The sequence below is a fragment of the Oxyura jamaicensis genome, chromosome 7, assembly GCF_011077185.1.
Source record: "Oxyura jamaicensis isolate SHBP4307 breed ruddy duck chromosome 7, BPBGC_Ojam_1.0, whole genome shotgun sequence".
NCBI lineage: Eukaryota > Metazoa > Chordata > Aves > Anseriformes > Anatidae > Oxyura > Oxyura jamaicensis.
The window spans coordinates 9,856,743-9,883,974 of NC_048899.1; the positions used below are offsets into that span (position 1 = coordinate 9,856,743).

Here is a 27,232-nt window from a genome sequence, read left to right on the forward strand (position 1 = left end):
ACAATCAGAGTCATTGCCACTTATGATGCTAGTGTTTTGCAGAAATACATTAGGACCTTCACTGATTATCCCCAGTCTGTGACTGAGCTCACCTCTTGCTTATGTCAAAGCAACCATTAAGAGTCTAGATTTACAGGTTTGAGCTGTGACCATATCCATTAGCTGTCTCATACCTATTCCTTTCTGTAACTGTTTAATTGAAATGGCATTTATTCCATAGGCACCTTTTAGATAAGACTTTAAAAATGTGAAGTTGTCTGTCTTCTTGAAATACCAAAATACACTTAAAAAGGAACTTTCAGGTACAATCTCTGAAACACTTTGCTTTCCTTTGCTCATGTAATAAATATGTAATGCACCTGCTATGCAATCACAACTGCTCACCCTAGAAGAAAAAAAGACCTTTTTCCTACAGCAGTGTACATAAAAATACATGTTTGTAGATTGTTTAAATCTGTATTTTAGTTTGGGCTATTCTGATATTTGAAATTTTCAGAGTGATAATCAGAAAACACTATAAATATTAGTCAAGATTCTTGAATACCTTTAAGAAATGAGGCTTAAAGCAAGTATTCTAAGCATAAGACCCAGATAAAGAATTTCAGTAGCCAAAGCAATAAAAGTGTTCCTGTGAAAAAATGAGACAGAATTTATTTAAACTTGAGGAGTTCATTAATGCTGGACTAGTATTTTCTGGAGATTTAAATATTCAAACAATATTACTTTCTGCCTATATGAAGAATAGTACACTGATGTTGCTTCATAAATATGTATATAAAAATAGACTAAAAAATAAATTCTAAACCTTAGTGAAAACGTGGGAAACTTTTGAGATCTGAATGGACGCCAGTCAGAACATCTTTCCAAGCGTGACAGGAATAAGTCCTAAACCAGATTTCCAACATTTGAGGGGTTTTGCTCCCAGCATTTTTCATCAATGTATATTTGACTCAGTAAAGCTATTGACTGCTCTTTCACAAATATCTTTTCAAACACAGATGACGTTACTTTTCTAGTGTCTTGGCAGAGAGGTCAGGTATGTGGCTCCATTTCCAAAGCTGCCCTTTGCTCTCAACTGATATTCTTCTCAAGGAAGAGGAACTGACTGGACAGCAAATGCAAGCCACAGTAAACAAATTCATACCGCAGGTAGAGGTGACAACAGAAAGTTATCAGCTTTATGTCCACATTGGAGGGCTTAAGCATGACATTACTTGTAAGCATGCAGAGTTTAAATTTCAAAGGTGTGCAAAACTTGCAAATTGTGCCCTCAAGGCCCTGGTTTGTTTTGTTTTTACAAATCATCTGGGTTTGAGTCCTATAAATGGCAATCTCCCCCATATAATTGCTGTCATTAGCACTTTTTCCTCTTTTGAGCCATTTTAAGCACTTGGCTCATTTCATTACATCTAACGCCAACTCACCTAAAAATATAATGCAATGCACTTGTATACATTTTTGCTAACTTCAGACTTTCCTGAAGAGTTAACAGTTGGTTTCAAAGACAGGTAGTTAGTAGTCAGTTCCTTTTCTAGCAAAGTATCTTCTTGTTTAATAATCATTTATATCTAAAACCATAATATTTTAACTCCAAATGATTAAAATAATAATAGAACTTCAGATCTTACCCTTGGCCTCTTTTCCTTTCCCTTTTACTTCTCTTTGCTTAATATTCTTGGTATACCCTTGAGGAGAATTTGGAGCCATCTCTTCAGGAGGAGGTGAATGAGTGGTGGTTGTGCTGTTTTCGTTGTTTGGTTTGTGTACTGGAGAAGAGTGTGTGGAAGCAGAAGGGCTTGACTCTAAAGGACTTTCTGTGCTTTCTCTTTGTTCAGGTTTTTCACTTTTTCGATTTATGTCATCCAAGTGGGGCAGAGTTAATTTTTCACTTATTTCTAAGGTCTTAGTTATGTATGCAGTGGAAGCTTCTCTGCTGAGAATAGGATCTTCTGAATCCTCATCCTTCAACAAATTTAAAAGTAATTTTATGAGCATGATATATGAATAATTTCAAATCTGATCTTTGACCAGGATATAAGGATGTGCTATGTTATACACAAACTTGCTCAGTTCAGAAAATACCAAACAGTTAAAATTTTAACTTAATCATATCATCTAAATCACACAAGGCTGATTTTACAGGGTTTCCCTCATCCAGCCCTATACAGAATCATAGAATCATCTAGCTCTTGCACATCCTAATTAATCATCATCATCTGGACAACTTAGAAAAATTCTAGTAAATACAGAGTTATCAATGGTATATTCACCGGTATATCATAATACCAACTTATATCCTAGAACAAGATTTATGGATTCTAACTCCCAGCTTTCTCAAATAGAGTTAGACTGCTGCTATATATTTTCATGAAAATACGAAGACAATAAAATCAAGTATCAAAAGCTCATGAAATTGCAAAAAAAAGTTCCCAAGTTTAAATTAAACAAAGGAGTAAAAAAACAAACAAACAAACAAACAAACAAACAAAAACAAACAAAAACAAACAAACAAAAGGCAATGTTGAAAGTTAAGTAATGCGCAGGATTTAAATTAGCTAATTTCCAGGGAATTCCACCTCTAGAATAGGGAAGAAGGTGTACATGGACATATGGAGAGGAGCACAGCACAGCTACAGTGAAACTGAGAAATGTTCGATAGGAAGTCTACTCAGATGCCTTTTTCCTCATTCTGCTAAGAAAAGCTCTTGGAACTTAGGAATTTAAAGATAGGCTAATTATGATCCAGCAGCCACTTATCTGAAGTCATTAATCAAGATTTTTTTCCTCTACAACTATCTCAACTCAGTTGATCGAAGTTATAGTATTCTGTAAAAGAATGATGCAAGAAGGATGACACCACCAATACAAACTTCTCAGAGAAGTTCTAAATCCATACAGTTATGAATGAAAAAAACATGCTGAGAACAGTCAACCGTTGTACAAGTATGAATAGAAACAAGGGAAGAAGGTAACTGTTGTTAGATTGCATCATTGGCAATGTAAGTCTAGACAGAAGAACTAAAGTTAGTGCAACAAATGTGCTAGAACATTTTACTGCTGTTTTGTTGTAGACAAGTGATTATGGAATAATGAAGCATTTCAGAAATGCTTAGTTTTTGAAGAATATTGGTAACTAACTTGTTTCAGATGAAGAAATCACAAGATAGATATGTTCCACATGCTTATGATTACATTTGTGAACCTGAACAGGCCTTTCCACTTGGTACAGCATAAAAATCTGATGCTTTGACACAATCTGAATGAAGCATGGGCAACACTTAAAATTGTGAATACAGATAAAACTGAATATACATTCAGGCTTTTGAACGCCAAATTATTTACTCATATCGATACCTGTAGATTTGCAGCCTGTTGTCCAGCACCAAGAGATTCTTTCAGCTTTGATCGAGAAGGCGGCTGGCGTTTTACTTTCAAAGCAAGCTGAGCTTTTGCTTTGTGGGCACTGGTGTCTAACCTGGGAGTATCCCCAACAAAAGCATCAAAATCTGCAACAAATATGTACTCCTTTAAAATAATATTAGGTGAGTTCTTCAACCCACATTCCAGAAGAATATTCAGATGCTACATCAGAATTATTCCACCAGCTAATCATTACTATATGACAATCCTGTTTATACGATACTAGAATACTTCAACATATATTGATAACAACTGCTAATTTGAATTAAATTTCCACCCAATTTCTTTTTTTCTTTATGTAACAAATAAAAAAAAAAGATTTGTATTATGGCTTGAATACTCAATTTGATTCTCAATTAGATGAGATTTTTTTATGCCCAAAATACACTTTCCTATCTTTATTCTTTAAGACAGAGATCCTTCATGAAGTCCATGAGCATCAACCGTGTCTTTTTAAAAGATACTTCTCATGTGAACCACCACCTGATACTTGCTGGCATAATAGCACTGTAAGACTTAAAAATATATAAATAAATAATAGCATGTTTTGGCGTAAATCACAGTTTAAGGTGAATGTGACTTCAGCTGATGTATCTCAAGTGTTTTAGTCTCATTAACATTATTGATTTTGCTAATAAAGAACCTGAGGAAAAGTAAATCTCCACGTCCCCATCTAAGAAATACTGAAAACAGTGAGGAACTTAAAACAAAAATATCCATACTGTCTCAGGCCAACCATTTATCTAGTGGGTAAGAAATACCACTTAACCAAAAAAAAAAAAAAAAAAAAAAAAGGAAAAAAAGCCACACACATTAACGCTTTCTAACTTTTGTAAAAAGCAAATCAAAGATCCTATACCTACTTACCAGAAATTAACATCTCTGAAGAATTTAGTCTTTCCTCTACTGATTCTGTTTCTTTTTCATTTTCTTCTCTTATCTTTGACTGCTCATTATACTGGCCTGCATTTTGACAGACATCTTCCAATAAACTGCCACCTCCAAACATATATGGCATTCTTTCATATACTTTTAGTTTATTTTCAAGCTCTGTAATCTGCAAGAATTAATATTTAGAAGCAACATAGAAATAAACTTTTGCATTCTCAGGTAGTTCTAAATATAATACTGCGTTACCTTTTCCTGATGTATTTTCAGCTGTTCTGCATACTTCTGATCTCTCTCTTCAAGTACTTTTGAATGATCCTCCTCTTTCTTCATAAATTCTATTTCTCTGGTGAAAGAAATACATATATATATGAAACACGAATATGCAGAAATATAGAAAAATATAGAAAATATACACAGTTGTAGTTACTAAAAATCTTTCTGTTAGCAAGCATTTTGAAAAATCAATCTGCAATATGTAACTGTTACTCATTAATCTTGTAATGTCACAAAACAGTTCATGTATTTATATTTACTTTCTTCGGAAAAAAATATCAATTATGATGTTGTAATTCACTCTGGGCTAAAAGAAGGATGTATTACAACACCTTCTGAAAGTTTCATTGATTTCTCTACCTTTAAAAAGTTGCAAGCAAATTGTGTATACATTTAAAATAACAAACACAAACAGCACTCTAATCATTAGATCTTATTCACTTCCACAAAAATACACCCATACTGCCTATTGCTGTGAAAATAGTCTTTTGCTTCCATAAGCTATAGTAGATTTTTATTTTTGTAAAAGAAAATAATATTTTAAGTTTCTACTTGGTTCATCCTGAAGAAATTGCAATGGTAGGTTTTACAAAACAATGGAACAATAATTACCAGAAGGAAATAAAAACTAAAATAAAAGTTACTTTTTCCTCCAAGGTAGACAGAATAATGTACAAAAAGATAAAATAGGTGTAAAACATCTAAACAACATGCAGAAGCTTCAACGACAGTCAGAGGAGTAACAGGAATTCACTGAACAGCAAGGAAATGAAAACTAGCATGTTAGCACTTTTGAACTTCCACGTGCATAAACTTGAGAGGAGAGTAGAAAGGAGACCAAATAGCATAAAAATGCACTGTAGAAAGTAATGGTTCTGGATGTGGACTACAGAGCAGAAAATCCCAACTGTCTCTGAAAATAAGTAGCAAGCAGAGAAATTGGGACTGGAGAATTATATATTTACTGTAATAACTAAAAGCAACAGTAGCATTCTGTATTATCAAGATGCTTCTATAAGTATTTTGTCATTAACTCATTTAGATATGAACAAAGAAGGTAAAAGAAGTAGACAACTGCATGACAGTATTCAAATCTTACATTAGTGTATCTAATAAGAAACAGTATCTCTACATAAAAAAAAAAACCATTAGTGGATTGAAGACACTGCTATTATGATGTGATTTTGAGGAGTTAGACTCATATCCAAACTCCTAGTTTTTTGCAGAATTCTGTTTTCTGCCCCCACAAAGTATAGTTCCTTGCTAAGATGGAATCACAAGTATCTGTTTCTTACCTAAACAACTTGCTGGACTTAGTAATATATATTTTTTTGATAATTTAAACACACAAAATCTATCAGAATATTTTTAAAGGGACAGTACCAGATAGTACACTGAGTAATAAAAAGGCCTTCATTAAGGAGTACTAACCATAAACCCACGCACATACAATTTTAATAGTTGACTTGGGGAAGAGAGAAATATATTTTTAGGGTGGTATCCCAAAGCCTTGTTCTGAGACTATCCCTTGCTCTCCCTGGTTTCCTCTCTCACATACCTTCAGATAGTCTCACTTTTTCAATGAATGAAGACACTGTTGTACAGAATTAAGAAGCAAACAAAATCAATTCAACTTATGTCCCATAATTCAGTACAGTGAGACAGAAGTCCAAGGAGAAATATACAATCAGACTCACATTGTTAAAGATATTAAAAAAAAATAAAAAAAAAAATCACAATTGTGGTAATTGCTAAAATCATGAATACTAGATCACAGGACAATAACAAAAAGTCATTTTATATCCTTTCACGCCTACCCTGTGCGTAACATTAAGGTTGGCCAAAACTAGATGAGAGTGTTTTCACAAACAGTAAAAGGTACCACCAAGTATTTCATGTCAAATTTCTACATAGTCCTGTCAAAAGTACAGATTCATTGCTGATTCTCAACTAGGTTCTTTTAAGAATTTGTTATTAAAGTATTATTTTTTCTAAGCTTAAAATCAAAAGCAGCAGCAAAATTTTTGAAGAACCTTTCTAGAAGTTGACTTAAGGTATGGAAGAATTCATCATGTACAGGTCACTGCTTCCCTACACTCTGTCAAATGAAAAAGAGTGTGTTAAGCAAATCACAACTCTACATATTGTTGTCAATTTTTCCCCCATAATGTACAAAATACACAATACATTTACTTACTTTTGTTGGTAATCTTTGAGCAATTTCTTGGCCTTGTTATATTTCTTTTCAAGGGCATCATATTGTTCTTGAGTTTCTTTAAGATGCTCATTCACCGTTTTGCATAAACTCTGAGCTTCCAACCAGTAAGTCTCTAACTTTTTAATTTTCTCTTTGTTTTCCTCTAAGTTTTGCTGAAGTTGGGTTCGATTTAATTTCCATTCAGCTTTTTCTGCTTCAACAATTTTTAACTGAAAAGATTAAGATGTAAGAAATTCATGTAAACTAAATGATGAAATAAAAAGTACATGTTTAGTAGAGAATACCTAAAAACAATTACATACTTATCAGTAATATTAAAACAAGACACTGAACTTTTAAAGAAATTGTATCAACTCTTCCAACCCTTGCTAATACAAGTAAGTTATAGAACTCAACCTCAGGGGTCTTTTATTACTTCCTTATTAGCATTGCTCCCTTTTAAAAGAGAAATAATTAATAAAATCTTTATTGTCTCTTACATTGACTTGTTAAATATCTCACCACCTCTAAATAGCTCTGGAGAGACCTATTTTGACACAGTAGTGAGCCAGTCTTTGCTTACTGTTAACCTTTCAATTTGCCTTGGACTGCATACTCATAAACAGCTTTTAAGCCAAAGAAAGCAAATCTGTTCACAGAGATGCCACCAATCATACAAAGAAAATATACAGAAATTATAGCTTTTTTTCTTTTCCTGCTAAAGAAACAGGCAGGATTATCTGATAAAGATAGCTTTTTCCTCCTCTTTACTATTTGCTGATACAGGCTTCCAAGACTCTGTAATGGAAATACACAGAGTTGGAATGAAAGGATTCTGTAAACCCTCTCAAAGCACAGGAGCACAAAATCAAAAGTCAGTCTGGATTCCATATATATGTTTCTTCTAGTTAACTTTAGCAAGTGTGACAGTTAATCATTGTGTTCTTTTTTAAAATATTACAGGAAGTTTTGTCTCTTTGGTTTAAAAAGACCCTAGTCATGTTGAAACGTTACAATTTAAAAGAACACAGATATTGTCCCTTAAAAACAAACAAACAAAAGAATAAACACAAACAAACAACAAAAAATATGCTCATTAGACTAGCTAGGGTTATCTGACTGCTAGCTAAGGAAGCCTCTACCTTGTAGCCATATCTGCTGCACACAAAACAAATTCATTTACCATTAATAAGTGGATTGTTCTGCAGAAAACTGCAAGCATCCAAAATTCTCTGAACTCTCCAGAACAGTTCCTTCTGAACACGTCAAAATGCCATTTCTGTAAGTATGCTAACTTAAATTAGGATAAATAGTGCTTTTTAAAAATCTCTGGTTTTGGAAGTAATGCAGGCATTGAAATTAATTTTTTTATGGCTTTTAGAACTGAACTTCACAGTTTTCTTGTATTTTGTGGCAATTAATATGGCAATCCCAGTGGTGAGATTCACAACTTTGCCCCAAAAATGCTTTTTAGCAGTGAATATGCTCTTCTATTTATTTGAAAATGTATTTCTTAGATTATATTGGACTTAAAGAACTAAACATCTCAGCTTGCAGACATTTTCATTTTCTACCTTCAAAGGCAAATGAAGTTACAGAATTTTAATACATATAAAGACAAGCTTCCTATGCTACTACTTTGTTACCAACAGCTTGTTTAATAAAGCTAATGGGAACAGTAGGTCTTTCCTGGTACTTCAGTAAGACAGGGAGACAAAGTCTTCCTAACAACTTATGATATACCCATGGATTGCTTTCCTGAAGCTAGTGAACAAGAAAAATAATGATTCCCTCAACAAAGGAAAGAGATGGGTCCCCTTCAGACTAACAGCAGTCACGTTATAACATGGAATGTTAACCTATGTGAAGTTCTCTGGGCCTTCAAGCAATGAGCAGGCAGGACGCTGCCTAGTTTGTCCATGCCTCCTCCTTAGGGAACACTATATGCACTTAGGAAATCCCTGCTTTTGAAACTAGTTAAGATCACCTGCTGATGGAACAGAGATGTTGAAAGGACCAAGAATTTCTCAAATTACAAAAATGAGGCAATAAGTTGTATTAACGCCAACATTTTTATCAGTTTTAGCAATCCAGTGGGTCAAACGTCAATAAAACTGCAAGAAAGAGCACTGTCAGAAAGCAAAATTAGAACTACCATAAGGAAACAAAGAAGTTATAGCTACCTTGCCTCTCTCTGTCTGGAGCTCTAAATGTTTGCAATGTGCAGGAAAAAACACAATAGATACTGTTATCCAAAATTATTGCAGTCTTAAGCATTATCCCTTCCCTGTCTCCTGCTGCCCTCTCTGAACATGCTGTGACTTGTCTTATGGGTACACATTTCTTGCCAAGGGAACATGGAAGAGAAATGAATAAAAGTAGCTGCTCATCAACAGCAAGTATTTCTAGAAAAAAGCCATGCACAGATTTCCATCAGTGAAAAAGGTGGCCAAAAGAACAAGAAATGCTTTCTCAGATAAGCCAGAAGTGTCAAAACAATCCTTATTTAAAAAAAAAAAATAAGCTGGAAGAAATTCTCTCCCCAAAGCTGGTCAGAAACTTGAGGGAGGGAAAGAAGGTAACAGAAAAAGCTTTCTGGTAACAAATTTAGGCACTCTCTGCAAAATCTATACGCAGGTAAGTTCTCTCCACTAAAAATGTTCTTGTATTTGTTTGGGAACTTGTTTCATATGGTACTCAGCTAAATGCAGTTTTACTTTAAGCAGTAATACTGAAGCATTAATTTTATAATGGCACTTTTTTTCCTCTCCTCCCCTCATTTAAGTATAGCTCTTCAGCTCGGAAATGCTTGTCTCACTTAACACAGAGTACTTACAGCCTAAGGCCTAAAACAGATTGCTGTCTTCTGCATTCAGCTTAGTCCTGGTAAAATTAGCAGTTAGAAATAATATCAATAATTAAAAATAAATAAAAATATCAATAATTAAATAATAAGACTATTTGAAAACTTACCTTCTCCTTCAATTGATTCACTTCAGCTACTGTTACTGCATGTTTTAGTTGTAGCTGAAATAAACAAAAAGAAATTCAAAAGAGTACACACTAAACTGCACTCAAAATGCTTATTTTTAGTATTTTTTCTGATCTCCTTTTTCCTCAAACCATTCTCATAGTAGCACAAAGTCAACTTAATTATTTGTCAATTACAGGAGAAGCAATCACGAGCTTTTATTTTAAATAAATAAATACAAATTAAACTACATGATCACCTATAGTTAAAAATAGTTGTTTTCTGTACATTAAGAAAAGTGAGGACGTTATAATAATGTTTTTATGTGCCAGGAAAATGAAATGGCAGAAATTCACTTCTGATGACAACTTATACATAGAATCAAGTAAAACTGTAAAAGTACTATTTTATTATTATTATTATTATTATTTTTTTTTTTTACTTATCAGCACTTACAAATAAATGTAGTGGCTTTGTTTTAAAATTAAGCTTTGTGCTTCACAACACAAATCTTCACAGGATTATTATAGATGGATAAAGGCTACATCTAAGCCAAACGTGAAGATTATTGTTATAGTCTGAAATTTCAAATTCCTCAACATCATCATCAATATTACCAAGAGAGCAAACTTAAGGAGGTCTGCAAATACTGTTTTTTTATAAAAATAAGTATGCACAAATAGCATCTGAAAGTTCCAAGCTAAGACTAAACAGTTTCTTTGCAGTATATTTTTCTCCTCCAGAGTGAAAATGACAGGGACTTAAACCTATCAAAAAACCACAGTTCCCTACATTCCAAGCAATGCACCAATTAAATCCCGGACTAAACTCCACAGCCCTGAATAAGACAAATAAGCTCCTTTATAAACACACGAGGAAAAGGGAAACTGATTTTCCAATTGTGTCAAGTTGGGACTGCAAAATCCAAAGTCCAATGGGCCAAAGAAAACCCATGAGAAACATCATATCTATTTAATGCAATGTTCAGACACCACAACAAGGAGTGAGGTGGTCTTGGGTTCTAACTCCTGTTCCAAGAGGTTGTTTTTTTTGGGGGGGTTGGGGTGGGTAGAGGTTTTTGTTGTTGTTATTTAATTTAAATCAAAGGATCATTTAATATAAATATGTTCAGGGAAGTTGCGATCAGAAAGTTACAGAAGACCTATATTTCAAGGGACATTTACAAGAGATACTTATGGTGTTTAGTGGGAAAACAAACGCAAAACCACAATGAGGGGGACATGAAGATTTCACAAAATTATACAATATTCAAATGCTCCCTAGTGCACCACAAAGACTATTTAACAAGCTGCTACTAATATACCTCTTTAAATTTAAGAAGAGACTGTGCTGAATCCATATCCAGCGGCAAACTGATATCTTCATTTTCAGGAAGATCAAAAACTTCTACAGATTTTTCATGTAAATGTGATTCATATGTATCATCATCGTCATCATAATCATCGTCCTAAAACAAAAACAAACACAAAAATCATGACATCCAGTAGCACACACACTTTGCGTTATGGTTGCAGCAGCAATATAGAAAGCACACAACCAAGGAATGCAACAACTGCAAAACTTGTCAACTAGTTACTATTCCTTCTTAGTTTCTTTTATCAGTGATAAGCTTTAAAGGTGACTTGCAAACATTTTCATGAAAATTCCACAAAACAGAGCTAAGTAGGCCATGGACAACATCAGTCACAGCTCATGCTTAAAAATATCTTTTAGATTATTGATACGTTGGAAACAACACATATTGATAACCATATATATATATATGTTAATAATATAACATATATAAATGTTATATAATTCACATATAACATATAAAACCAATGTATATACTGATAACACTAATGTACGAAGTTTGCATCTTCTCTTTTAATCAATTTGCCTGTTCTATTCTTTTTGCTTCATTTTGATTCAAAAAAAACCATGTATCCCATTTGCAGAAGTTATTGCACACAGCACTAATCAAATACTCTGAAAAATATGTACATATGTATGATACCTTACCTGCTCTGTATCATCATGAACATAGTGCTGCTCATACAGACATCTCTCCTGCTCTAAAGTCTCACTAATGAGGCGGGCTACTTCACTCTGAGTCCCTGGCTTTTCTCTGCCAATCAGAAACCTACAGAAGAAAAACTAGTTACATTGCAGCAAAAAGCTTAAGATATGTGTAAGAGATTAGTTTGCCATACTGCTGCCTTCAACAACTTTTTTTGTAAAACTTTCAAATTATAGTTTTGTGTTCTTCATTAATGAAAAACTACAATTAAAATGAAGGTATTATCTGATAGAAAACATACATACCTCACCGTGCCCTTGGTGTTTTTTAGTACAGTAGCTGCAAAGAACTGAGTAACTCCCACTAGACTTATGCCATCAACCTCAACAATCTGATCATTTACTTGAATTCTGTAAAAATAAACATTTAGCTATCAGTCAACAAAAATATTTTGGCTTGACAAATTATTTTACATTATAAATATCAATTAAAACTCCCTAGTACTTACTACAAGAAAGTCTGAGTCCCAAGGAATCCACTGCTTAAAAAACAATCTCCAAATCCTCAATTGCCATGCAGATCACCAATTAAAAATTATATACAGTGTTTGCCTTGCTATTTTACACTATTCACACACTGACTAGTATCCTGGGTTGTCAATCTGATTTTGTGGCACTTTTACACATGGACATATTCTAAGCTTTTCTCATATATGCTGTAAGAAGACTTAAGTTTACCTTCTAAAAATGTTCTATGTTAAGTCAAATAACAGTGTTATAAAAACTTAACATAAAGCAGAAATGTAATACGTATTCACTTGAATTTAGTTTTTGTAGTTTTATTTGCAGTATTTAGCATATAAAATGAAAATGATTGGATCAGTTATAAATTTGCAGAGTGCATAATCAATCCAGAGGAAAACTCACCGTCCATCTCTCTGAGCAGCTCCACCATCTGTTATTGTTTTTACAAAAATACCCAGTTTTTCCAGTCCCTGATCAGCACCAACTCCCATTCCAATAATACTGATACCCAGACCGCTGTCACCTAAAGGATTCAAAAATCTAACATTAGCCACATAATATGAAATGTAACACTTACCAGAAGTGCGGGGTTTCTAAGTACTCAAAGTGCTTCCACACAAAGGATACAAAAAATCACATATTAAAAACATATATATATATTTTAATCTAGATACTACTGAAAGTCTTTTTGTTCTGTAGTTATGACTGCCTCCTAGATTCAAGTTTCACGGTATCTGAAGAGTTCAAGTATTTATGAATTGCATATATTCTGGTGCAGATCTGTGACTCATTAATGCCTCCTTCCTAACTTCAATTAAATATTACAATTTGCACTTAGTGGAGGCCTGTCCAATTAAAGCTCACTATGTTCAACAGAACTAGCCACAAATGAAAGCCGGAACATAAATTCAAAAATTCAAGATGCTAATTCAGCAAAAGTGCAGTTTATAAGATAATGCTTTATATTTTGTGTCCATAGTATCTTTTACAGGCAAATATTCAAGGTTTGGTTTGCACCTTTTTCGATTTCCACAGGAAACACTTCCATTTTTTCCACTCTTTTCTCAAGTTCGTACTCAGCTGAGGCTGCTACAGGGTCAACTTCTTCATTACGTCTATCATAGTCTTCATTTGAGTAAGTACTGAAAACCTAAGAAAGGTAAAAAAAATATTTTAGAGTTCTCCCACTCCCTTCCAAACATGATATAATCAAAAGAAAATTGCTTAAATTAATTAAAGGAAATTTAAGTGGTATTTTGAGAGATCCCATTTTCTAAAACAGTCATTGATTTAGTAAGTACTGCTGCTGTAAGACAGTTCCCAGCTTGCACAGAAGTAACTTTTTAGAAGTTTCAAAACACTTAAGCACTTTTAATATTGTAAATACACTAAGTATTTTATAGAAATCAAAGGAATCATCATCTCTCCTTTGATATAATATGACTTTTTTAGAATGCCATTCTCCCAAATCCTTCTCTTCTCCCTTCCCCCCACACCATCTGCCAATTACAGTGCCTCAACCAGATGTAGTTTTCTGATTTTGCAGGGAATCCTGTGGTTTCCCAGGAAAAGGAAATGCCTTGTTACATGTTACTATTTTTAGTAAGCGCTCCAGCTGAATTTCTGAGTTCTTAAAAAAAAGATAAACAACACAAATAATGAGTATTAAGACAGAAATCTAGAAAGGAAGAATGAGCTACATGTAATATGTTTAATTTGACTTATCAGCATGTTAATTAATTATATTTGAATCCATACATTAGGGGAAAATCATATTCCCTCCTTGTACATGGAAGTCTCATGGAATTTGCCCATCTTGATGCAAAATTAATTGCTCATAAGAATTCATCACCTGACAGGAATGGATCATAGAATTTAAAATTAGGTTCAAGCAATGTTTATAATTGTTATACATAATATAACAGCAGCACAAACATGCATATGCAAATGAAGACTACTAACATTTACACACACTAGCTCCTTGAGGAAAAGCCTTTCTTAAATCACGACTAAATCATTAGAGAAAAGAACTCATACTCTTCTCCTAAAATGACAGATGGGAAGTGTGCAAGAACACCTAGGTAACACTCCAAAAATCATAATCCCACAATTAAGAGAAGATAGAGCTGTTTCAAAATAGTAATAAAAAACCTGACTTGAGAAAAATAATTTTGAGGGAGAACATGAATTTACTAAGAATAGAGTAAAAACAACACTGATGATATACAACCAGAAGCCAAACACTGCAGTAACAAAAAGAAAAGCAGATGCACACTACGAAACATATGGGCAAAGGGCTGAAGTTTTTGATGTGCACATATGGAATCATAACATAGTATTCATCTTTTAATAGACAGAAACGGTAAAATTGCTGATACTAATGTAGAGAACACAGAACTTTTCAGTGTGTTTTTTTTATTTCTGCCAAGCAGCAGAAGTAATATTAAACACAAAATGTGGATAATAAATAACATAAATTACAAGTTGCACAGTTTAGAAGATTGATGAGAAAGCCAAACACAGTTCATCCCTGCACTGTGTCTGGCGGGGTTTAGTCACTAAATCAAACACCTTAAGAACAAAAGAAATGCTAATCTTACTATTTAGAAGGCATTGCTAGCCAGAGATAGTAAAATTGTTAGTGTGCAAGAAGAAAAAACCAAAAGACAAAAAACATGGTATTTCTTCTAAATATTCTCTCTTCTAAAAGGCAGGATGATGGTAACTGTCACATTTACTCTAGGTCACTAATACGTTAATCATGTAAAAAAAAAAAACTACTGAAAAGAAGTATTTTACATAAGAAAGGGTAGAGAGCTTATATTTACCTTCCTTAGTACTGTTGGACTATATAAACATTTTAATTTCTAATCAATCTTCAAATAGCATTAAAATTCCAGAGACTAAAAGAAAAGTTAGCTTTCAAAAACAACAATCAGCACTGAGGACTGTGACATTAGGCTACCTGACTAAGCTGATATTAACCATTACTACTAAAGAATAAAATATGGAAATTATATAAAGCCCCATAAATATTTTAACAGAAGTTAACCAAACTATTCCCATTTACCTTTTACAACATTACAATTTAAAGCAGTAAAGATAATTGTAGATTGGGTAAGCTACTATTTTATGACACCCAGCACCCCAGACTGTTGTGAGGATTTAACCCAGTTCCGTCAGCAGCAGCACCACCACCTACTTACTGGCAGCTACCTGCAGGATGAGTTTTTTGAGGACTCACAGAAGGGACTGAAGGTCACCTCGTCCAACCTCCCTGCTCAAGCAGGGCCAGCTGGTCTTGCACTTAAGTGATGTTTTTAAGAGATGCTTTAGCAAACACAAGTTACTGTCTCAACACAGTAGGAATCAAGTGAGTTTTACAAGCTAGAAGGTTAACCTAACGTCAATTGCCTTCTGGATCCAGTCAAGCTAGTAAATGACGAAAAAAAGAATTTCTTCTTGCCCTTTAGTCCTCTTTTCTTCAGAATTAATAAAAATAATTTGAAGTTATTATGAAGTAAGTTCTCACAGACTGCTAAATGTTTAAGAACTATTTTTAATTAAACTGCTAAGATATATACCTGGGAATTTTCAAATATATACTTAGTCCTTGAAGAGCAAATATGTTTAGTTGGAGACAGAACAAACTGCATTCATTACACCAGGAGAATGAATCACTTTTGGAATGCAAAACTCAGTTAATCTCTGCCTAAACGATACTTCCATTCAGCTACTGTTACCGTACAGAACTAAAAATCTCCAATGTATCACCTTGGTTCTACCACACACAAGAGTATTATCACGGAAAACCAACGATAACCTCACTTAATACAAAATCTTAGCAGCACTTAAAAACCTCTTCTTAAAAAACTATGTTAGTTTTAGCAGAATAGTAATTATTTTTAGAAGGAAAACCCTTCAGGAAAGTTTTGCTTGCACAAGACTCTCACCAAGTCATAAAACACAGCCCAAAGACTGTCATTCCTGTATTCATTTCTATTATGTAGATTTTGTGCATGAGCAACAGGAAAATGTTACAAAGGCAATTAAAGAGTAAGAAATCAACAACTGCCTAAAAGGTTTCCCAACTAATTAGAATGGAAGCAATTTCAACATCACTTTTAAATTCTACTATGATATTGTAATACTTGCTGAAAAGCATAACAGGTACAAAAGGAGTTAAAGTAACACTTAAGAGCTGAGAGAGAGGTACTGAAGTGTTACTGACACCTGTACCTAGAGACCATGCCAAGCAATGGCTCCACCACTTGGTTCATATTTCTTCTGAAATACAATTCTTACTTTGACCATTCCAGCTTATTGACACTCAGTAAAGCCATACATTCAAGATTCAAACTATGGTTCAAAGGAAGTTACCTAATAATGAACAGTTTCAGCGTTTCAAATGGATCATCTCTGCGAAGCCTGGCAAGATGTTAAGTACTCAGACAAACATGAATAATCATTTGAAACAGTAGCACTGAAGTATAATGTACACTCTACAGTTTACTCTTACAATCTCCCTCTTCGGTTAAAGTAGACATCACATTACCACTATGTTATTCCCTCGTTTCTGAAAACTACAAAATTGGTATTTTTATTACTGTAACTTGTATTTTAAGTGAAAAGTGACTATATCTGATTTAAATCAATTCATGAAATCAGATGCTTTAAATCAGCAAACAGAAATACTCTGCTCAACTGTTCTGTTTTTATTGTTTGTTCAATATTTACACATTTCTTCCTAATTGATTCAGAATGGTTGGTAAGTGTTGAAACAGGTGGACATTATACATCATTACGTTCAATGTAGCACTTGCTGTTACCAAAGAGGTGGACTGGCAGGCTGTGCATACTTATGGGCTTGATTGTGTAGCTCTGCTCAGCTATCAAAAACCAGCAAACACACACAGGTACCAGGTTAGTTTACATAAAGGCATAAGGGCAACCTTGCTCCAGATCCTCAGTACAATTTCACAGCCGAAACCTGACTCAATTTATCTGAGACAAGAGTGACATGCATTCCAATCTCTCTTAGAAAACAGAATTCTAACAATATCGAAAGCAGAATGTCAATTAAAAGTAACAATAGATCAGCATTTCCAAAATAAGTCTCTTAACCGAAAGGTTAACCAGAATGACTTTGTTCCCTGTTATCAAGTAAAAGCAAAACCTACTAAACATTTTATGCAATTGGTTACATAGTATTGAATCGCTGAGAGGATGACTTAAAACCACAAACATTAAAGGTTTCTGAGCAGCGCTAGCATGTTAAAAACCATGACAAACTTAATGAGTAATCCCACGAGTCCACTGACAGATGTTTATCAAACTGTCCAATAACTTTCACATCACCCTTTGTATCTTTTTCTTACTTTCCATTCTTAGGTTTGTGCTGTACTGTCCCACCCCCAGCACTGGCCTCTCTTCCATTGACACTTGAAATGCCCAAATAATCCACTGTTGTATATAGAATACGAAAGGGATAATTCATTTTTTCCAGCTCTCAAAAGGTAAACTACAAACAAGTTTCAGCTACTGCCTGTTTAGGTTGTGTACCTGCAGGTGCTAATAGCAGCCATCATCAAAAAGATGCTGAATCTTTCAGCAGCTTAACTGTTGAGCTAATGAACTTGTCTCCTACGCATCTGCTTATCTCTGCCTGCACTCTCCATAATAATCTCACCTCCTCTGATACTCCTCTAACCTCCTGTGTCACCACCTCCTTGGGGTTTCTTCTGCCTACACGCACCTACTTCCTCCAGCTAATATCCGTGACTTTTAGCACCCTACACCATTAAGTCAGCCAGCAGGAACTGCCATAATATCAGATGCAGGCAAAATACAACCAAACTATGTTCAAAAACTTACTTTTTGCAAAGTTCATTAAAAAATACTGTGGAGAGTATAATAAGTTTGAGATAAAAGTATGAAGAAAAGTTGTAGGGACAAGACTGTTACAATGTTAAGGTACAAATGTTGGAATGTTGATACAAGTGATAAACAGTTTCAAAACACTTAAAATCTATGAGTTAAAACCTAACAAATTGTCATTGCAAAAAATCTGAAACACCCAATGGAAACAAACTTACCCTACCTGTGTCAGACAAAACAACAACAATAACAACAAAAAGAAGACTTCCACTTGCAAAGCCATTCTGTTTGTTTACTCTCAAACTGAATTTCTATTTTCCTGAATCAACCTACATCCATGTCACACACTTGTCTCTTACTGCCACATAAGTATTTTACTGAAGTGCTTCACCAATGGTTGACAGTTGACCATTTATGCAGTCATCAATTATTCTCTAATTTTTGAAGACACTCAAGGGTCTGGGAGTCTTCCACCAGCTAGTGTACTTTGATTCATTTTCTGTGTATAAAATCCAGGAGTATAGAAGCTACAATTACAGGGAAAAAAAAAGACACAGGATTTATGAAACTGAAGCACTACTCTGAAACATTTTATTAAAGCTGTGTTCAGGAGAATACATATTAAACTAGAAAAAAAAAAAAAGTGCATCTCCTAAAAGCACATTTATAGATATGCTGTTATACATGAAATCTAATCCAAGTTTATCTAAAATTAGTGTTTCATGAACTTCCACAGTGAGCAGTTCTGTACTAAAAGGACTGAACAGTATGCCAGCCTGAACAAGATTACTACTATTTGTATCCCAGCTGCACCTAAAACAGCCCTAATTGTTGTGCAGAACTAATGGCATTATGAAGGGTGTGCAAGTTCTCTCAAAAGCAGCTGATGCTTGGCTGCTTAGAACAACATACAAGACATGAAACCACCTTTCTTTAGTTAAGAAAAAAGTTTAAACTTTTCCTCAACTGCTACAAGTATCAAAATAAAGCTTTTTTGAAGCTTTTTGTTGCTGTTTTTATTTTTATTTTTAAATTTATTTTAAGCTGTGTTCTTCACTTAATCTTCACTTAGCTGCATTCTTCACCAAAGTCACAGAGCTGGGGACAGACACTCCCATGCAACATAAGCTGGGCAACACTGCAAACCAAACAGACCTACAGAAATGAATAGTAGCTGCATTACCTTTTCAGTTTACCTGAGCTACGCAATTTCTAAGGATCTTAAATTGTTACAGAGCTTAGTCGCAGGGCTATTGAAGGTTTTGTGGACAAAGTTAACACAGTCAGAGGTAAAGACACCTCAAGAAGTCAATTTGGAAACAGGCATTTGTTTTACCGACAGAAAGTTTCAGAATTGCAAGTGTCAAACAGCACTCTGTCATTACATCTATGTTAATTAAAGCCTTTCAAGGTGATCAAATAACCGAAAGCGAGTTTAATCTCTACATTACAAAAGCATAGTGAAATGTAAAGGGATGACAGCACAGTTAGCTGACGTTATTTGCACTATTCATAATACTGACTGCTTAAACAGCTTACTGAGAAAACTTTAGGACGAAGACAAATTCCGTTCCCTTGTAGATACCTTGGACAGCTGAGTGTGCTTTACATTCCTTACTGGCTTCTTATGTGGCAACAAGGGACTAAAAATAGCCCATGTACCATAACACAAACCCAATCTGCCAGTGAAGTTCTGCTAATAACTATACAGTATCACTCTCTTCACTACTGTAGGAAAAACAAACAATGGTCCTTAAGGCCTGCAGAGATCAAACAGCAGCAGTCAGGTCACCCATGGCATGTAAGAAATCTTCCCAGGCATTTATCATCAGCTTCTACAGAACTGAAACCTTTGTTTTAGAAAGCCTCATCTATGCCTACTTTCACATGCACAGAGCAACTCCAAATAATGTAGTCTTTACATAATTAAGTTCCATCTTTCCTGAAATTACCAGTTTGAGTTATGTCCTTATGCCCTGTTACCGATGTCAACAGTCACAGACCTCCAGCACAGGTCAGCATTAGCTTCATTCTACATCCCTTGGGAGCTCCAGTCTTTCTTTTACTCAAAAGCCTTGCCAATCTGACAACGGACCAGAAACTTCTAAATAGAGATATTCATCAAGTTCTCTTCACTGTTGTAGCATATACACAGGCACCCTAAATACAGTGTTTAAGTTGTATCCACCACCTATGCACAGGTCCAACCTTTGCTTTGAGCACATCAAGTGCAATGGTCAGAGCTCCATCACTGCCAAGTCTCAATGACCTGAAAATGTGTTTTTTCTTACCCAGACACCTTCTGAACAGTTTGAATTTTCCACATCAGACTCCTGCTAAGCAGCAGCCATACTTCTCTTAGCTTTATTTAGACAAGTAAGTTAGCTGGATACACGATACACTTCTCACAACAACACCACTCTAAGCTGTGATGAGGTAACCTTCTGTTACCACTCAGGATTTTTTACCTTCCAAGATGTGCTTAAAAAAAAAAAAAAAAAAGAACTAGAGGAAGAAAGTTCACTGACCACAGTGCTATTATGGACAGTTTATTCTGCCAATCTAAAAGTCAGGCATCATGGTAATAACAGTGTATATTTTTTTTCCAAGAAAATAACATTAACAGTTGCTACTGAGTTCATCTCTTCATTGTGTAATTGATAATCTGGTAGAGGTTGGTTCTGGTGGCTTTCAGAGGAGCAGCTGCAACTGAACAGCGCTAGTTACCAAAACCTGAGTTTTGTCCACATGAGAACTCCCATCACAGTTGGCACTATTAATGCTTTGAACTAAATCTGTCATGGCCATAACCAAGAATGCAGGAAAAGACTGTTAGAGCCACCGCTCCTAGGTGGATTTCAGCAAAGATAAACCCTGCCTACAGCAGAAAACCAGCCAGCAGTGAACTAACGCACATTTACAGCACACCAACACGGCACTCTTCCACTTTGTTGTGACACAGAGGCGCACAAATGCATGGGGAAATGGACTGATGCCCCTTGGGCTCTCTCGCAACCCTCGCTGTGCTCATTATGCAGCTTCCAGCAGTGGCACTCCCCCTTCCATGCTCCAGGTCACCACTGAGACAGCATCGACTACAAGAGAGCCATATAAAGCCATCCTGTCTATGGAAGAACTATAAAAACAAACGCATGTAACAAAACTAATATTTGCCACACCCAAAACATTTCCTGGGGTACAGCACTGGTGTGTCTTCATCACACTGGGAAATTACAGCTCTCTGCTGCAGGAACTACAGGAGTCAGCAGAGTTTTTACATCATTCTGATTAGTACAGAGTTTAAAAAAAAAAAAAAAAAAAGCTCTATTAAAGATGACAACATAAAAAAACACAACTGTTCTATTGTAGATTATATTTTTCATTCATGTTAACAGTAGAAGAAAAAGAGTGTGTGAGAAAACCTGGATGTTTTCCAATTCCACCTTCTTCTTTATCTCCCAGTACTCCCAAACTTTAGGTGGGCCTAGAATAACTGCACCCTGCAACAAGACTACAGGTAAACAGGGTTTGTACTGCAGAACAACTTTGTACATTCTAGGGTATTTTGGGTGACTGAAGATCAGACTCCTAAACCTTTTCAATTTGTTAGCATTGTACCTTACACTACTTTTCATTATTAAATCTGCCTTGTAAATCCCATTTCCACAACCAAAATACAGTAATATTCTTACAGAATATTCACCACACCAATACAAATGTTATATTATAATGCATTACCTATATATATATAATATATATTACAAAAAATTCTATAATCTTAACAGGAACCAGTGAGTTGATATTTTCTCACAGTTAAGTTTGAAAATATATGAAATTAAATCTGAAGGTTTTTTTTTTTAAAAAAAAAAAAAAAAAAAAAAAAAAAACTTTTGCACACAAAGACATACTGGCAAAGTTTTTCCTAATGCAATGGCACAATTGTGGACAAATGAAAGCAAGTATTAAAGGTCACGTGCCTGTATCTGTTCCTAAAAGTTAGTGTTCCTAAAAATGCCCAGTAAGCAAGTGAAATCTCACACATCTTACTATACTATTAATGAGGCTTCTAGGATTTAGAAGTCACTTGTGACTAACTTCAACTTTTCTCTTGTTCAGAAAACCAAGCAATTCTAAAAGCCATTAAGTCATACTTTCCAAGATGCTGTTAGAACTTCCTTGGGAAAAAACAACAACAACAACAACCACTTCAAAAATGTAACTCCTATCTATTTTTGATTGCAAAACAATTTAAAAAACAACAACTTACCTTGATAGGAGCTGTTGAGAACTTGACTTTTCTGTCTGGCTCAGGATCTTCCTCTTCAGAAAGTCCAGGAAATTCCTCATATTCACTGTCATACATATACTCCTCCTCTCCCTCCAAAATTTCTTTGCCTTCAGGCCCTTGGTTTTCTGGTTCTGTGTCCCTATCATCATCAAAAGCTGCATTTTCTATTCCAAAAGAGCTGAAGTTCTCCCTCTGCTCATCTTCTTCAGGATCCCCTTCCCGCTCTAGAACACCCTGACCTTGTGTAACTGGACCATCCTTCCCAGACATCCCATCTCTCACTTCTTCCTGATTGGGCTCACTGCGTTCTGCAAACTCTTCTACTACCTCCAAGGAATAGTCACTCCTTTTCCCTTCCTGTGCTTGGCATTTGAGTAGCTGATCCTCATGAACAATATGATCTCTCTCCAAACCTTCTTTTTCATGCCCTGAGGATTCATCTTGCACAGCCAGCTCCACACAAGTCCCCTCCATGGGGGAAACCCATGAGAAAACAGTCTCTGTTCTCCACTTTGCCTCCCGACCAGGTACGCTGCTCACATCCTGCAGGCTTCTCTCAAGCACCAGTTGCTCTTTCTTATCTTTTTCAAGTACCTCACTCAGCTCATCTCTGACGGTCACAGGCACTTTGGTGGACACAGTCTTCTCTGGACATTTTTCAACAGCAGCAGATGAATCCAAACCGCAGGGTCCTCTCAAATGGTCCTGAGTCGGACTATCATTTTTGGAAATTTCTTTGGATTCTTCAGTATCGCTGTCACCCAGGAAGCTTTCCAGCCTCCTGGAAATGGGTCCTGCATTCAAGAAGGAGGATTTGGAACCATTACTGGGATGTTGCTGCCTCAACTCATTACCTTGGTTTTCGACTTTCTCCAGCACAGCTGGAGGACTGACTTCAGTATTAAAACTGAAGTGTTCCCCCACGCTGCTGCAATCAGAAGCAGAGCCATGTCTCCTCTTATCTTCATTTTTTTCACATTTGCTGGGAGAATATCTGTCCACTGAGCTTCGCTGTTTTATATTTCTCTCAAATAGCTTCCTTGTCTCCGAAAACTTTTCTGCCAGGGCAACTTTGTCCAAGTCTGCCTCGTCATTGCTACGGATGACCTTGTCAGCAGTAGAAGGCACAGACAACGAATCCACAGGACTGCTGTTGGGGCTGGTACTTGTATTGTGAAGATTGTTTTTTTGGACAATGAGGAAAGATGGGCTACCTGGAGCAGGTCCATATTCTGCTGCTGTGGTCCGGCTGATTAATTTGGTCTCAGCAGGTGGACTGCTTTCACAAGAGGGTGTGGAAGCGGAGCCTCCCATTTGCAGAAACATATTTTTGATCTTGTGAACCCTATTGCCATAAGTGGCAGCCCTACCTCGACTGTGTGGGTCATTTCCCCCGCCATTGGAAGAGGCGTTCAGCTTCTGCTGCAAGCCTGTTTTGTTGGAAGTGTTTTCAGGATTGTTTACTCCATCAAAAGAGCATTTGATAGCATGGAAGTCGGATTTATAGGCATTGCGGTGTGGAGAAGCACTTCTTAAATTCCTTTCCCCTTTGCCCTCGGTTTTCATCATTGTCAGAGAGAAAGCTCCCTTGACTCCTGGAGAACGGGAAGGAGACCTCAGGGGCACAAAGCTTCCAACAGCGGGCAGCGTGGCTCCTACGGAAGATCTGGAAGGCGGCCACCCAGCGAGCCTCCACGCTCACATCGAGCCGGGCTGCGCCAGCAAGAAATCACAACGCGCAAACGGCCACGCCGGCTGGCAGCTCCGCGGATCCCGGTGTCCTGAAAGCCATCTGCGGGGACACGGAGAGTTTTCATTAACTCGGGACCTGGCAGCGCCTGTGACACGAATCCCGAAGTTGCCGCTCCGCGGGGCGGGGAGGGCGGCGGGAGCCCATTGTGTGCGCCCCGCTGCCCGCCGGAGGGAGACGCGGCGGCGCCGGGCTGCCCTCACGGCCGCCAACGGCCGCCAACGGCCGGGCCTTGTCCGCCCGGCCCTTCCTGCCGCCCGGCCGGGCCCGGGCCGGGCCGAGGCGAGGCGGAGGGGCCCCGGTGCCCGCGGGCAGCCCGGAAGGGAGGCAAGGGAGGGAAGGAGCGGCGAGTTTCGGCCCCCGAGCCGAGGCTCCCCCCGCCCCGGCACCTCGCCCCAAACTTTCCGAGCCAGCCTACCTGGGGGCGGGGGTCCCGCCGGCTCCTTCCCCTCAGCGCCGCTGGCCGCCCAGCGGCCGCCCGCACCACGCCATCGCCGGCCGCCGCCGCCGCCCCGAGCTCCCGGCTTCTCACTCCACCTTCCGGCCCCCGCCCGCTGCCTCCTCTCCCGCCGCTCAGCGCCCTCCTCCGCGCTGTGTGCCGGGCCCGCCCGCGCGCTCTCACACAAAGGAGAGGGAGCGGCGGGCGCGCCCCCGTTCCTCTCAGCGCCTGTGGGGGGGAGAGGGGCCGGGGGGCGCGCCCGGCCCTGCCCTACCGCGCCGCGCCGGCCTCGGGGTGCCGCCGGGGCTGCTCGGGCACACGCGGGGCTGCCGCGGCCCCGGCTCGTGAGGGCGAGTCCCGGCAGCCGGGGCGGCGGGCGCTGCGAGGCGGAAGCGAAGGGAATGCCAACGATTCCGGGTTTTTCCTCCCTTCCTTCTAACAGCCGTGCTACGTTAGCCCTTCCCAAGGCCCGCGGGGCTCCGTGGGCACCTGCCGCCGGTACCGGGCGGTGAGGTGAGATGAGGGGAGGCGAGGTGTGCCTGTCCCCCCGCCGCAGCTTCCGAGGGCTCTGGGAAGGACGGATGCCCGTCGTCGGTAGCCTCGGGCAGTACTAGTCACAGAATCATTAGGGTTGGAAAAGACCTCCAAGATCATCTGGGCCAACCATCACCCAACTGCCAATGTCACCCACTAAACCACGTCCCCAAGCGCCAGGTCCAACTGTTGCGTACACCCAGCTCTCTTCTTCGGTAGTCCAAATAAAAAACCACCGGCTTCAGCCTATCTGTCTGCACGCAGCCAGAGACAGAACTTGGATTACTCACCAGTACCTACCGCCTGCTTGGCACGTACATAAATCACACGAAATAATTAAGAGAGCACTAAAGGAAATAAACAGAGTACCTGGAATCAATCAGTAACTGACACAAAGTATTAAAAGGAAAAGAAATTTAACTATATTCTATATTCTTGCCCTGCGGGAAAGTCCAAAATTTGAAGATTTTTCATTCAAAATTCAACTAACTTTGAATTTCCAATGGAACAAAAATTTTAGTGATGCATTTCAGAAGAGCCAAAGTGACATTTCATTTCATCTGCTAACTACCAGTTATTCAGTGTAAAAATTCTTTAAAAGCCTAAGTACTTAACTCTTTGAAAATGATTGTTTCAAGGATTTATTATTCAAATCAACAGTGAAACTTATACTGTCTCCCAGATTTTAGTAATGCTTCATTTCTTCTAACACAAAGCAGGGATGAAATTCTTGAGACTTTCTTCTCTGTTTTCAAATGTTGTTGGGACAATGGCATTTCACCAAGACCTGCCTCTAGCAGTCTTAGATACACTGGGAAATACTTTACATAATATTTTAATTTAAACAGTTTCAATCTAAGAGTGACACATGTTTCTTAGTTTGAGAATACATAGGTCTTACCTAGGACAAAGTAGCAGTGATCTTTCTCCCACGTGTTCCTCCTGAGTTAGTTTTTCACAGGGTTTGTAGCTTGGGTTGGAGTAATACAAGGCTTAAGCACCATCTTTCAATACACAGGGCTGTAAGAGAATACAAAGGAAATGCTCTTTACACAAAACAAAGGTAAATGCAAGGTTCTTCTGCAGTCTGATCGCTGGGCAAAGACCTTTCTGTGTACTGCTTAGGGAGTCTGCCAGGATGTAGGAGGCAGTTCAAAGAAAAACAAAGGCAGAGCTCAGGAACAACAAAACAGCAAAACCCAAAGCAGCTCTAACTGCCCAGGGAAGTGAGAGGCCTTTGTATCGGGTGCTGGCTAAAGGAGGCTGGAGCAGGAAGATACCCTCCCGTCTTGAATTCTCCTGTGCTTGAGAAAGCAAGAATTCTAAATACAGATCATGGACACAAATTTAATTGCATCAAAGATGTCTTAAAAAAATAAAATCCCATTCTATACATATAGGTTATTTTGCTTAGCCATGCTGATTGAAGGGACAATATTTATCGGGGTCGATTATTTTTCAGTGAGGAAAGACTCTGAACATAATTCTAGGTTAAGTGATATGAAGGAAATAATAGAACTGTTCACAGAAACAATGATTAACAAAATCAGAAGAATTCAAGATAAAGAGCTCTGGAATTTGAGCAAGAAGTCTAGGAAGGTGAAGTAGTTTGGGATTTCATCATAGCTCAAACTCCAATAAGCCAGGAAGAGTATCTTACAGATTCAGTCTGTAGAGGCTTCCTTGGAAGATGGTGAAACAATGGTGAGTAAGCAAATGGTCTGCACTGAGCAAGAAGCATTTACGTTTTGTCACCTGAGCCTATTAAAAAAAAAAAAAAAAGTTTCAAGGCAGACATTGGCTACTCAAAATCTTCTTGGGAAAAAGAAATCAGTGTTGCAGTATATGAACTCATGAATCAAATGAAGGCAGACAGAGAGGAAAGTGTTTCCGAGACAAAAAGGGCACTTCTGCAAACACAGTTGATCAAACTGCCACTGAGGTACAGTTTACTGCAGTATTCACTCTGATTACAAAGGCATATACATGAAGACGGAAGCTGTTTCAATGGTCATCAGAGAATGATGAAGTGTCTTCTGAATGGAATA

The 27,232-nt window shown here is 37.5% G+C and overlaps 1 protein-coding gene across 5 annotated transcripts in view; it reads right to left on the bottom strand.

The window, feature by feature from the left end:
* Positions 1–27,232, bottom strand: part of LOC118170332 (neurabin-1-like) — a 47,608-nt gene that overhangs the window by 17,441 nt on the left and 2,935 nt on the right. For 2 of the 5 annotated variants that reach the window (XM_035332462.1, XM_035332460.1), the window contains exons 1-13: positions 24,630–25,031; positions 22,441–24,253; positions 13,314–13,446; positions 12,699–12,819; positions 12,078–12,182; positions 11,775–11,895; positions 11,077–11,220; positions 9,755–9,808; positions 6,782–7,011; positions 4,558–4,654; positions 4,288–4,477; positions 3,355–3,506; positions 1,629–1,962 (exon numbers count right to left, since the gene is read on the bottom strand). In XM_035332462.1, the coding sequence (XP_035188353.1) occupies positions 1,629–1,962; positions 3,355–3,506; positions 4,288–4,477; positions 4,558–4,654; positions 6,782–7,011; positions 9,755–9,808; positions 11,077–11,220; positions 11,775–11,895; positions 12,078–12,182; positions 12,699–12,819; positions 13,314–13,446; positions 22,441–24,030 (3,271 nt within the window). In that variant the 5' untranslated portion in view covers positions 24,031–24,253; positions 24,630–25,031. Of the gene's footprint in view, positions 1–1,628; positions 1,963–3,354; positions 3,507–4,287; positions 4,478–4,557; positions 4,655–6,781; positions 7,012–9,754; positions 9,809–11,076; positions 11,221–11,774; positions 11,896–12,077; positions 12,183–12,698; positions 12,820–13,313; positions 13,447–22,440; positions 24,254–24,629; positions 25,032–26,085; positions 26,205–27,232 lie in introns of those variants that run through there. The other 3 variants (XM_035332461.1, XM_035332463.1, XM_035332464.1) reach the window with 3 other exon arrangements.